This window comes from Halichondria panicea, chromosome 11 (assembly GCF_963675165.1).
Source record: "Halichondria panicea chromosome 11, odHalPani1.1, whole genome shotgun sequence".
NCBI classification, from domain to species: Eukaryota; Metazoa; Porifera; class Demospongiae; order Suberitida; family Halichondriidae; genus Halichondria; species Halichondria panicea.
The window spans coordinates 2395198-2409608 of NC_087387.1; the positions used below are offsets into that span (position 1 = coordinate 2395198).

The following is a 14411-nucleotide window of genomic DNA, read 5'->3' on the forward strand; positions in this document are numbered from 1 at the left end:
ATCCCGACATGCCTCTATTTGAACAATCTACTATTCAATCCAAGATGCTGTTTATATCTGCAGTCATGCCAATAATGTCCATGTATCGATTACCACTTGGACAATATGAATACGCAGGCCATGTCATCAACCTGCCACAAGATGTGGTGTCATTTGCACAATATCTTTCAGCAGAGTTGGATGTGTCGTCGCTTGCCCCATGGTGCTTGCGTCACCTTAGTGATATTCATGGGTAATACACTTTGTGCGGGCAATTACCGGTCCAAGAAATTCCTGGTCCATAGAACGAGTGCTACATTAGAACTTGACCAGGCGTTCTTTCAGATAACGAACGGCTGGTCTCGAGGCTAGAGGTACCACGTTCTCATTATAGGGCTACCTTTTAGTGGCATTCTAGCCTCGATCCCAGGCCGGTGAAGGAGGCTAGGGCATTCCTGCCTCGGTCCCAGGCCGATTTTTTTTTAATAGAACGAAGTTGAAAAATACGCGACCTAGCCGTTCAATTGGAGACGGATCGGCCTGGGGTCGAGGCTAGGGCTAGCCTCGATTCCAGCCCGAGTTGTTTCTAGCTAGGCCGACAACTAGGCCTGGTGTTGATTGTATCTGGGCGTGGTTAGGAACCAAAAAACAAGAAGCGGAGAGATTTGCAAGAACACACCTATCTACATGATATATATGGGCCGGCAGTGTTGGTCCTACCTACTAGTTTGTAGTCCATCACAAAGGGCAGTGAGTGAAAGCAAGAGACTTGCCATACCATGTTGAAAACCATGGCAAAGACGTTTCTTCCTTCTGACAAGAGCTGGGCCTGTTCTGCAATGAGAGTGGGGCCTTCTTGTGAAGCAGACTAATCTGAACAACTTAAACTTGCAGTAGCTAGCTAGCTAGATAATCTATGGCTAGATTTCAGTTACTTCAGAGCATACACGGAGCTAAATTACGGTATTAAACTTATACGGTGAAATATGACAGGAAACAAAGTGTGAAGAATCTCTGCTTTGGTTTCCGGTTCCTGCCACGCCCAGATACAATCAATACCAGGCCGTATTTTTAAGGGCAGTGAGTGAAAGCAAGAGACTTGCCATATCATGTTGAAAACCATGGCAAAGACGTTTCTTCCTTCTGACAAGAGCTGGGCCTGTTTTGCAATGAGAGTGGGGCCTTCTTGTGAAGCAGACAATGTATACGTTAATCTGAACAACTTAAACTTGCAGTAGCTAGCTAGCTAGATAATCTATGGCTAGATTTCAGTTACTTCAGAGCATACACGGAGCTAAATTACGGTATTAAACTTATACGGTGAAATATGACAGGAAACAAAGTGTGAAGAATCTCTGCTTTAGTTTCCGGTTCCTGCCACGCCCAGATACAATCAATACCAGGCCGTATTTTTCAACTTCGTTCTATTAAAAAAAAATCGGCCTGGGACCGAGGCTAGGGCATTCCTGGCATCCAACCACATCCTGTGCCCGTTTTGTGAAGTAGGGGTGGGGCTAGCTAATTCCACCTCTGCGGATCCCCTCTACGATCGATTCTACATGCCGTATAGCATAGTATATGATAGATGTAATGGCGGACATAGCAGACCTCTTTGCTTTTTTTCTACTAGCTGCTGTCATCTCTGTAGGTGAGTTAGATTTTATTTAGAATAGAGAAATAATTGTGTCCTACATGAGTACATTAAACGAATCATCATCCATTTACTTCAGTTTCAAGTGTCCAACCTCAGGACGGGGATATTCGTCTGGTTGGAGGAACCGCGACTCGAGGTCGTCTGGAGTTCAGTATAATCTACGGTGTTTGGGGCACAGTGTGCTATGACTCTCGAAAAAACACAGAACTGGAGAAGGGGGCAGCGAGGGCTGCTTGTAGACAATTGGGCTACGAGGATGTGATTAATTTAGGAACTGTAGTGGACATGGGGTGAGTTATATAGACTCACTGTTATGCAAGCTTAAGATGCTCACAAACACACATTCATTCATGCATGAATGCCAGTATTCCTCATGCCATTGACGGAATCTCAATTCGACTGTATGAGCCCAACTGTCCCTACAACAAGGTTAATAATCTGAACAATGAGATAGAACTCTTTCTGAGGTGTAATTTCGAAGCAATAGGGAACTGCTCTCGTACCCAGGACATGGCCATTGAGTGTGGTGAGTGAAACAACTACAAAAAACAGCTCTTACTAAGACTATAATAATCATTATTATAGTGAGATAAGATTGACACCCTAATTGGCTTACATTGTTCACATTGAAAGTTTATTTGTGCAAAGAATACAGTGTAGATACAGTATAGCAGGTAATTCGTTGGGGCAAATTTTTGTATGAACTGGCCAATTAAATATTTTGTTTTTTTACAGCTCAGGATAGTTACGTTGAACGTAAATAACTTATTTTCGTATGATGCTCTTCAATACGAAATATACGAACATTTTCACCATACGAAAATAACCCACTATACGGTAGCACGAGACTGAGTGCATGAAATATACAGGCACAAGAATTTCTATATGTGTTATATTGTAGTGTATAGGGAACCACACAAAATGTCCCTTCTTTCATACAGCTTACACTTGATGCTCATGAGAAAGGTCTTCGATCAGGGCTTCTTGTTTGACACAACTTGATAGCTACCACCTAAATCTAGTACCTATAGCTTAGCAATATATTTTGTAACACGAGGCTATTGTTGTGATTGCAGCAGCTTTCATGGAGAAATACCCACATATCAGAAGTGTAGGAAGCAATTTTGCATTGGTTAGGCAAAAAGGGGGACTGCGCCCAAGGGGTGGGTGTGAGAGGGGGACCATCCCCCTCCCATCATGCCGGAGGCAAAATTTTTGCATTAGCAGAGCTTTCTGCGCATGTTCAGTATGATTTTAGTAGAATGCCGGATAGTGAATCATCAGATTCTAAATAGTGCCAGTTTTTGTAGTAGCTATAAGCAGAATTTAGCTAGACAAGAGATCGAAATTACTGATAGACTACATCTATAAAGACAAGCTAGAAATATTGGTCAGGCATTTGCCTGGGCTGCCCCCCCCCGGCTCCTACGCCACTGCATATACGTTCAGTTTTATACTATAGTCATTGCATGGAATTCGCCAAAAAAGAGCGAATTCTAACCACGCTTAGATATAATTTTCCTCAGGCCTAGTTGGCGACCTAACGTTATTTTAGAGACAACTCGGCCTTGGAACAAGGCTATAATTTTCCATTATCCATTAGCTATAGATATTCATAATCCTTTTACTTGATCAAAACACACACACGTGCAGCCTATTATACACGTACGTCTGATGAAAGTATACTCTCTGCATGCATACAGCACGTGTATTGTGTGTAGCTTTACCATGTATTCCTCAAACACACATACACAACAGCCAATAGGTCCAAATACTTAACTCCTTATGACACAGAGGTCCGGTTAGTTCAGGGTGGAACTGGTTACCCCTCCTCTGGTATAGTGGAAATCTACCTTAACCATCAATGGGGGACAGTATGCTTTGATACCATGAACAGTGGTAATGCAGAAACAATATGCAGACAAATGGGTTACACTGGAGCTAGTCACTTTAATCAGATTAACGTTACTGCAGTGTAAGTGTAGTCTGTATTTTAGGCCTGGTAAAATAATGAACCGGCACTGGTTTATGCTCCATATTTATGCCTCAGTGCGCATGCGCAAGCGAGGTATACGGTAGTGTGTTTGTGTGCATGTGTGTGTGTGTGTGTGCATGTCTATAGACTGTTACAGCTGCTCAAGGATCAATAAAGTGCAAGTAAGAGTTTCTATACGCTTCTCTTCTAGTCATGGATTCGTATTTGTGGATTTGCAAAATAAAGCTTTGTTCTCGAGTTATGCCTAGTTTTTTGCTTACCTGGAATGCCATTGCAGCCTTTTCAGAAGAGTCCGTAGCAAAATTTGTTCACCGAGTGTTGCTACTCTACTTAGTAGTTAGCTCTGCAAGAACGCTAGCTATTGGTAGCTGCAAGAGTGAGAAGAGAGCTGCAAGGCTCTGCTGACTTGCAGCCATTAATTTTCAAGTCTTAATAGCTTACTCCACAACAGCACTAACAATATAATATTCAGTCTTAACCAGTATGACCTATAATTTCACGATACTTTTGGCATCGATCGTTTTTAACAATAATCATCTTGATCAATACCCACTCTTTGAGTTTCCTTGTGATTCTGGATTTTGCATGCAGTAAAATTAAAATATTCATCATGATAATTATAATCAATGTGTGTATAAAAGCTTGCTATTAGTAGCTTTATGTTATGTAGCTTTGGCACCTCCACCGAGGCATTAGCACCCGCGGTGCTTTCATTGCATGGTGGTTTATATTTGGCTATAGTTGTTACCCTTCTTTACACTTTTTAGGTGTATCCCTGTGATTTTTCAATGCTATGTTAGGAACCTCTACCTCCAAAAGAGCAACCACACGCTATATAACGGCCAAGTGCTCAGGTCCATATCGAAACTACATTGACTTCAATGTAAAGCAACTTCTCAGGAGCGACCACCTCTCTACTCCGTATAGAATAACGAGCAACTTTCTAGTCCCCCCCCCCCCCAATCAGCTTTCAAGGGAAAATAACCTCCCAGAATGGACAGCCACACCCAGAATTAGCAGGAAATTATTGCTGAGATAGCATTATTATTTATATTATCATGAATCGCAGAGAAACTCAAATAGTGGGTATAATTATAATGATAATTGTTAAAAACGATTGATGCCAAAAGTTCAAGCCTAAGCCGGATGTATAGAGCCTTGCAGATGTAGAGCCTTGCAGCTCTCTTCTCACTTACAGCTACCATGGTACCAATAGCTAGCGTTCTAGTGCAGAGCTATATAACTACTAAATAGAGTAGCAACACTCCATGGACAAGTTTCGCTACACACTCGTCTGAAAAGGCTGCAATGGCATTCCAAGTAAGCAAAACTAGGCAGCATAACTCGAGAACAAAGCATTATTTTGCCAATCCACGAATTAAAATCCAAGTAAACATGACTAAAAGCCTATAAAAACTCTTACTTGCACTTGACTGATCCTCGAGCAGCTGTAGCAGTGCAGTCTACACACACTACCGTATACCTCGCTTGCGCATGCGCCACCGAGGCATAATGACTCAGTGAGCATACATGCATAGCTGGCCATCGAAACCTCCCAAGTAAGCCACCTCTCTGTAACGGCCAAAGGCTGTTCCCCATGGTGTTTGTTTTATGTACAGGTTCCACTGTAATTCTATATAATTATGCCTCGATGCGCATGCGCAAGCGAGGTATACGATAATGTTTTTGACTTTATGCATGTGTGTGTGTGTAGACTGTTATACAGCTGCTCAAGGATCAATGAAGTGTTTAATTTGTGGATTTGCAAATGCTTGGTTCTTGACTTGGAATGCCATTAAAACCTTTTCAGAAGAGTGCGTATAGCAAAACTTGTCCATAATGGAGTGTTGCTACTCGACTTAGTAATTAGCTGTGCACTAGAACGAGCTATTGGTATGACATGCAGTCGTTTGTCTCTTTGGTAATTTTTCCAACGTTAAATAAGCAGCCTGCAAAAGTGATAAGAGAGCTGCAAGTCTCTGCAGCATTATAGACTTTGTACTTTTGGCATCCTTTTTAGCATCAATCTGGCATGGTCGATCTCTTTGCATGAGTTTCCCTGCGATTAATTATACAAATTAGCCTGCAATTCAGCAAAAATGTAGTATAATATCTGTGTGTATTAGCATAGCTAGCAGCTTTATATCCACCGAGACATCGGCACCCGCAGTGCTTTCATTTATGAATTTGTTGTTATGATTTGCTTGCTAACTGTTCTCCCCCATACTGACTGCACTGCACGCACATTCCCATGCAGGACTGGTGTCAAGCCAGCTCTGAAGGACATGACGTGCAGTACTAGTAGTTGGGCCTGTCTCAGCAAGTGTTTCTCTTACCCTGAACCCAGCACAATTAGTTGCATCTACATCACCACCATCAATTGCAGTGAGTCATTTCAAAGTTAATATGCTGTCAAGACAGATAAAACGCAGAGTCAGTACATTAATACGTCATGTCAGTTTGATTATCCCATGCATACTTGCCTTGTTTTATGCAGCTTTTAACGTGACCAAGCGTAGTGATTACATACCTGGCAGTGAATCACGTTGCACCGACACTACTCCACGTAAGTTATACCTTATTGTTACTATTATAAACGGGTACGAATTTTAGCGAATTTTAACGAATTTGTAAAATTAACGCTAAATTAAGTACGCGCTAATAATAAAACGCAATTAAAAAAATTATGAATCTCACTTTTTTCTAATGTACTTTTGAGAGTTTGCTAAGCAAGCTAGCCCTTTTTTCATCTGTATCTGACTCCAAACTTTCTCATACTGTACATATTTTGAGATATATTGTGGTAATGAATTTGCTAACAAATCCGCCAAAATTAGTACCCTAAAAACAGAGAAAAATCTGAAAACGCTAAAATTACTACTCGTCTATAATAGTAACTATTTATGTACCTTAGAGAGTAGATTACCACAAATTTGTGAGTAGCTGTACTTAAGTGTAAATATCTTTTGATCGGAACATTTCTAAGAAATGGTGTTGATACCAATGTGTAGGTGAATAACCAAGCTACAACATACTCAAAAATGTTTCCAAGGAAACATAAGGTGGTGGGTTTGTGGTGATTAATAAAACAACAGCAAATTGTTATAGTGGGTATAATCAGTTAGAGTAATAATTGTACAGCTATAATTGTACAGCTAAGGTCCTAGACTTCATCACATAATTGTTCAATGGTTTAGGTATCCTGACCATCCCTTTATGGGTCTTACATATGTTCACAGTGTTTATAATTCATGATTTACTGGTTTTCAGGTACACTTTTGATAACTTCTAAAAAATTAATAGCTTAGCTTTCAAATTTCTGTAGTAAGTTTACAGATAAATGGGCTATATACATTTTGATACCAAGAACATCCTATGCTTATTCCATTGCTGAGATAACACTGAAAAGCTACATATTTTCTACTGTTTTGATGACATCAGCAGCTGCAAACCACAAACCAATGCCGCTATAATCAACCATAAACTTAATTAAGAGTGGGTGTACAGTTATTGTATGCCCACTTACGTGGTTAAAAGAGTGTCTTCGATTTGTGGTTAGCAGCTTGTGATGGCATCAAAACGGTAGAAATAGTAGAATATGTAGTTTTTCAGTGATATCTCAACAATGGAATAAGCATAGAGGATGTTCTTGGTATCAAAATGTAGCCCATTTATTTGTAAACTTACCAGAGAACTTTTAAAGCTAAGCTAATACATTTTCAGAAGATATTACTCTAACTAAAAGTGTATCTAAAAACCAGTAAATCATGAATTATAAACACTGTGAACATATGTAAGACCCATAAAGGGATGGTCAGGATATACCTAAACCATTAAACAATTATGTGATGAAGTCTAGGACCTTAGCTGCACAAGATTTATTTTACTGTTTTATTACTCTAACTGATTACCCACTATAACAATTTGCTGTTGTTCTATTAATCACCACAAACCCACCACCTTATGTTTCCATGGAAACATTTTTGGGTATGTTGTAGCTTGGTCATTCACCTACACATTGGTATTAACACCATTTCTTAGAATCGAAAGATATTTACACTTAAGTACAGCTACTCACAAATTTGTGGTAATCTACTCTCTAAGCTGGATGCACTGTATGTATATAGGTCTATTTGTAGCAAATATATAATTATACTCGTCATAGAAAAGCATACCGTATTTTGGGGGGGTTAAAAAATTCATTCAACTCGAAAACAGTGATTTTATGAGTGAAAATTTCATTGCCTGCACTGCATTGCATGCTTTCCGGTAAACCAAGCCTACGGTTTCGTGGGGGAAAACTTGTGGAGGTCAGCTTGCCCACGAAAAATTAATAACAACCCCACGAAAATTACCTGCTATATATACGGTATTCAAATTTCGACCTAAAGCAACTCTGTTTAAGGTTACGGTATACTAATTGCTCATGAATAATTCATAAGATATTTATTTTCTTTATTTCTCACCACAACATTATTTTTGTAACTTGCAATGATTATCAATGAAAAGAGAACATGAAACAATGCTAGCTATTATTATAGCTAAAAGTATCTATGTCTTGTAATCCAATGAAGTGGTCTGGGGTCAGCTGGAAAAAACTGAAAATTTTGGCGTCAAGTTTTGTTGACTGCATAGCTTCCAGGTTGTCTTTCTGACCAGTATTCGATGCCTAAAGACTTACTGGAGGGCGACTCGAAGAGATCTTGTTCATAGAGACCTTACAGCAAAAAATATATCCTTGTTACTACTCTACAGTCGCCATATTAGCCTACAAAAACAGCTAGAAATGGCCGTAACTTTGTTTCAACTTACTCTCTTGGGAAAAACTCTTCGAGTCGCCCTGCCCCTTTATTCGTATAATAAGAAACAGCAGACTATACGGTAAGGAGGGGTTTCCTCGTTCTTAGAATTGACGCCAAGTGACCATTGCCAGATGAGAGCCATTTTACACTGAACTTGCATTGAACACCCACGCAAATATGAGCGTGGGTGGAACAGTATACCGTAACCTTAAAGTAGAGGTCTAGCCAAATCTGTGCAAGAGTTGAGATAATAAATAGTACAGCCTAGATGGGCGTGACCCGTTCATCATGGGCCAGGTCCATCTAAGTCTATAGATTGGCCAGCTATTATCTACTACAGATTTAAAAAATTACTTGAGTTGTTTTATGCCGAAATTTGAATCATTACACTTGCATACTGGCGAAGTTTCATAAAAACTAATTAGTGACCTCAAGTCAAGCGGTTCCTCTCTCCTCTGTTTTATCACATGTGTATAATAATATACAGTAGAACCTCTATTATCCAGCATCTCAATTATTTAACTGGGCAAATTTCTTTACGACAGGGTTAATTTTCAACTGATAATGTTCAACTAATAATCAAGAAGCATGCAGGCGTCCCAATAACAGTTGTTAGGAGATACATTTTCTGTGTATGCGCAGGCGACCACTTGCCCTATTTAATCAATGAAGCACGTGGATCGAGGCGTGGTTTACCCATTCATTTATCTGACATCAGAGGAGGTCGGACACCACTTGCCTTTTCTGCTAATTATGACCTTTTACTTAGTGAGGAAGAGATACCCCAGGCCAAAGCTAGAATACTGAGAGGCTAAGCTACCAAGGTAGTCGCCGGAGTATATTGTTGCCACAGTAACACTAGACCCTAGATATCATAGGCGGATCTATATAGCAGACGTAGATAGCATGAGGATTAGAAAATGTACTTAATTAAAAGGTCATAATTAGAAGAAAGGTCAAGTGGTGTCCAACCTCTACTGGCTCTGGAACAAAAGGTTGTCCAGGTAATCGAGGTTCTACTGCATATATTCACTTATACAGTATACATGATTGTACGTATAATACTGTGTTACAATGCATGCATGCATGCAGCCACTTCTGAATCATCACTTGTCACCATTGGCAAGATTGTTGGTGGCGTGTTTGGTGGCCTTGTCATAGTTTCCATAGTGATCATCACCCTGTTGTGCTGTTGCTGTTTCGTCACTGGCTGCCCCCTATACTCTTGGAGGGAGAAAAAATATTACGGGTATGATAGCATCACATAACTTTTGAAAGTATACTGCCTTGTTTTTTTTAGCTGTAGATATAGTTTTGATCAAAATGAACACTATACATGCATGTATATATAAACAGAATTTTGAGTTCTTTGTTCCTCTAACTACATACAAAACTTTTTGATTATACACAAAAAGATAACAACAATGACAAGTAACCCTATCAATCCTAGAGATAGAAAAATAGCACTCAATGTTACGGGCACATTAGTACATGATGGGTTCACAGAAATATGAAGATAATTACTTTTCTCAAACTCATTTATTTTGATGTTGGCAATAATGCATTGTTCGTTGTTCATTTGGTGAGGCAAATAATCGTTAATATGAAATGAGCACTGATCCCTACTTCTGTTTACAGAGCAGTCTTGAAAAGAACTATTCTGAAAAGAAGCGATGGTCACTTTTTCTATAGTACTAGTGTAGTTGTATTGGATCCAAAAATTAGTGTGGCGAGGAACAAAGATCACACTGTAGTAGTTTGGCTGCTTAACTTCATACGTGAAAGAATTACAAGAACAAGGGTCAATATCACGGAGGGAGCATACAAGGAAGTTTTTGTAAGTAGTTGACTTCTTGGGGTCAAAATAGCGTGCCTCTTCGAGATTCGTCATTACGTAAACTTCTAATCGAACACCAATTGCTGGATCCTCATTAGTCACAGCACAAATGTTGTAACTGATTTTGGAACCAGGCATTAAATACAAAGCTGTAATATTTTTCATAACAGATGCATCCATCATTGTTTCAGTTGTTGTGTTCTTTTCATAGCTTAAGTGACAATATTCAATCAACTCAAAATCAATGTCATGAAAATTTTCATCGTGCTCCAGTTGCTCGGCTAATATAACATTGCTCACATAGTACGGTGAGAAATTGTAGAGTAAAATTGTAGATCCTTCATAAGCGAGCTGACTGATAGGAGTGCCTGGGCACTTGTGTGTAGAAGCATGGTGCACACCATAGCTAGCTGTAACTACATCAATAGTAACAGCTGCTGCCAACAATCCAAAAATGAGTACAAAGATGCAAACACTGCGTTTAGTTACACCTGCAAAATTTGTTAAAAACTATATAAACATTATTCTTATAATTATCCACCTTTTCCTGTAATTATAACGGAGTCTCTTTGATCACCGAACTGCAAGTTGGATAAATCTGTTGCTTCGGCAAGTAATGGAGTGTTCTCAGTTCTCTCCCCAACTAACAAATATTATTCGCAATCAATGTCATGTGTCACGATGTTGTTCATAATCTTAACTTACTGATCGGTACTGCTCGTGAAGGTTGTGAAGGTTGTTGCACAATGGTACCTTGTGATGTTGGTGTTGGGCTGGATGGCACTATAATTAATGAGTAATCAATATCATTTTAATTGCAATTGGCAGCAAATGCCTCTTAAGTGATTGAACGCAGCTATAGATCTAGTAGAAATCCTGCATGGGGATGAGGCTATAATTATATTCATACCATAATTAATTGTAAGTTCCGGAGGACCAACACTCTGATTAGAAGAAGACCTTTTTCGTATCCATTCATGAGTCCATTTTTCATTAGAGTTTAGCTCCTGAGACATTTCTTCAGAGTTTAGCTCAAAATCTATTGCAATAATTATGTGCATATCTAGAATAGTGTAGCACTGAATTCAACACACTCTGCTATATAATTATAAGCTTGGCATGCATGCATTAGCCTCCCTACTTTTCTCTATTGTAACGCTATATAGGTCGAAAAAACCTCTTTCTGTTAAGAAATTTGGCCTGGGAACAAGGCTATAATTATGATAAAAGTGACCATCAATAATTGTTAATTACGGTCAAGAACACAATCATGTCTATTTATATACCTGTGGTATCTGGTGGAATAAAGGATGGAGTTCTTGAACTTGGTGCACTTTCTGCATCTGATAATAATTGTATGACATATAATAATTGTGTACGTGCAAGCATCAAATTATAGTCTAACCTGATGCCTTTAGTTTGGGGGAAAGTGGAATATTGTTTCGTACACAGTAATTCTTCAAGTATATCAGTGATTTTTAGCTCTTATATTGAATAGCACTTCAACAAGTTCATTCTGGTCTTCAACGGTTATTGCTCTCTGATGAATCAAAAAGCTAAACAGAGCAGGGATACTCTTCATCGCTTGGCTCTCAGGTGCAATACCAAAATTTCCAGCCACAATATTTCTAATGCTTTCTTCATGGTCAGGCTTCAATCGACTCGCTATTGCAGCAAGGCAATGATGGAGTTGAACAATTTTAGGCTCATTCTCATCTTTATACATTTGAGGCTTGTCTATACCAAGCTTCACAAGTAGAGCAGTGCCTCTCTTGCCATACTTTCGATGGCCACTGACAAAATCGAGAATGTACACAAAACGGCTCAAGGCCCGCATCACATCTCTTTGGTACAACTTATCCAAAACTCTGGTAAACAGGTCAAGGAAAGACCCAGCATCCTCGATATCTGTTTGTGGTATTCCGTCGTCACCACCAAAACAAAACTTCAGTAGCTTTAGTGTATCATCTGAAACAAATTCCTTCGAAATTTTTCTTGCCCAGGCAAGAACTGGATCTGTACGCTGTTTGTGCATGGGGATGAATTGCATTTCCAAAGCAGATTCTAACACAAGGATTGTTATAGCTCTATAATTGTCAACATAATATAAAAAATCTCTGGTTCACATACACAAAAATTGTCACCTGCCAATAATTGTACTGTATAGCGCGAAATTTTCGAGGCACTTAAGTGGAATGGCCTCTAAAAGCATTTCGTTAAATAAAACTGCTTACCGGAAGCCACGTCTTTAATCTTTGCACGTTATAGAATTTAATTGACGAAGGCTAAACATGAATAATTCATGAGAATTTTTTTGCTCAGTCTATAAAAAGTCCAAGCAGTCTGCTGCTAAACATCTCATATACTCAGTGAGGCCATTTGGGACAAGAACACTATTTAGTTAGGCAGCCTTATAGCTATATCATAGGTACACAAGCGTGAAAAAGCGCTCTGTGTACTTCTAGCTACTTAATTCACGACAATCGATTATATTTTCTTCGTTTCCAATTGGGGCATGAGATTCAGTAATGGAGGTAGCTCTGAGATGTATGCATTGGACACAATAAGTTTCCCGGGATTTTGCGGGAGTTATAAAGAGATACAAGGATGGTCCCAGAGCCACTACGTAGACTTCATTGTAAAACATCACATGCATGAATCACTTCTTTCCAATCCCTCTTCTACTCATCTATGGTGTGACTCGCATGCAAATATAGATTTTCAACCCCACAAAACTTGTCCGATGGTTGTCAACCATTTTACAAGATTTATCAGCATTTTGTACATAGATACATGTATACTAGTTGAAAAAACACACAGGATGGCCGGTATTGTAACACTTAAAGAGATGAATGGATAATGAATAGGGCTTGGCAAATTATGCTAGCAGAATAATAGGGAGACTTCTAGCAACTAGCATAATTGAGAATAATAGGGCACTAAATTATCATAATTTGACCCTCAGAGTCTGGTAAACCTAATTTTACATCTTATAATGCTGTACTGTAAGCACTAGCCACTAGGCAGGCATGGAGGAGTATTTTCTCTTTCGGCACTAGAGGATTATATTTCACTTTCTGTAATGCTACCTCTCGGTCCTGGGCCGAAATAGAACAAAGTTGAAAAACAGAACGAGGCTACCTCAGGTAGTGCTATCAATACAAGTCAACTACAAATAAATTATTGATGTCTTTAAACTGGAATAATGGGTACACCAAACTGGAATAATAGGCTGAATTTTTGAGAATAGTCAAAAAGAATAATAGGCAAAATAAAAAGCATAATTTACCAAGGCCTAATAATGGATCAGGAAAGTGAATCTCCATTCGGCATCCATGATCCTCAATATCTTCACATCTCGACTGACAGGATTAGTCATAGAGCATGGCATGCGAGTCAAGTAACAATTTTTGTGGGATTATTTTTGTGAGCCACATTTAATTAATTATTTTCAGGTGACAATTTTCGTTAGCCTCGAGACCAGGCCGTTCTGGCGTTGTCTGAAGGAACGCCTGGTCAAGTTCCAATGTAGAACTTGTCTAACTGAGTCAGCGAGTGGTTAGGCTTGAGTATAGTTGTGAACATGATTGCAGTAACCAGAAACACAACAATACTAGCCAGCTGCACGTTACTGTAAGCATCATAATGATATTCACGGGTATTAAAGTATGGTTTCACACCTTGTTGCGGGAAATTATTGGTCCAAGAAATTCCTGGACCAATTTGCCGACTTCTACATTGGAACTTGACCAAGCGTTCTTTCAGACAACAAACGGCCTGGTATCGAGGCTAATTTTTTGATAATTATGTGATCTACAGATATGTTCCCGTCCTCCTTCAGGGAGGGCGGGAACGCCCGTCTTGATATAGATATAGATACAGTTTAATATGATGTATACCATAAATCTAGATACCTCAGTAGATTCTATACATGACTTGTAGTTTTACATAGATCTAGATAGCTTACATGAGTCACACTTAAAGCCATTATCTTCTGTCAAGTTCTGTGGCTAGCAATGACTGGGAGGATAAACAGGGCCGGCTGCAGAGTGCATAGCTTCCTTCACAAGGCCTCAATCAGGAAGAGCGGCCTGGGATCGAGGCTACAGAGTGCAGTGCTAGCTAAAACAAGATGGTCAGGTA

At 39.3% G+C, this 14411-nt stretch overlaps 2 protein-coding genes across 2 annotated transcripts; one reads left to right on the plus strand and one right to left on the minus strand.

Annotated features, from left to right (window-relative positions):
- The first annotated feature begins 1488 nt into the window (after positions 1–1488).
- LOC135343798 (scavenger receptor cysteine-rich domain superfamily protein-like) lies at positions 1489–9803 on the plus strand. Its single transcript, XM_064540806.1, has 7 exons — positions 1489–1627; positions 1710–1923; positions 1999–2159; positions 3392–3608; positions 5887–6014; positions 6127–6195; positions 9524–9803. Exons 1-7 carry the CDS (start codon positions 1558–1560, stop codon positions 9697–9699), a joined length of 1035 nt encoding a protein of 344 aa, XP_064396876.1. The 5' UTR covers positions 1489–1557; the 3' UTR covers positions 9700–9803.
- A 9-nt stretch (positions 9804–9812) lies between these two features.
- On the minus strand, positions 9813–14396 carry LOC135343797 (uncharacterized). Its single transcript, XM_064540805.1, has 7 exons — positions 14236–14396; positions 11674–12291; positions 11555–11611; positions 11179–11307; positions 10974–11051; positions 10810–10911; positions 9813–10759 (listed from the first exon to the last, which is right to left on the minus strand). The coding sequence occupies exons 4-7, from the start codon at positions 11282–11284 to the stop codon at positions 9813–9815; spliced, it is 1233 nt and encodes a 410-aa protein (XP_064396875.1). The 5' UTR covers positions 11285–11307; positions 11555–11611; positions 11674–12291; positions 14236–14396.
- Positions 14397–14411: the final 15 nt, after the last annotated feature.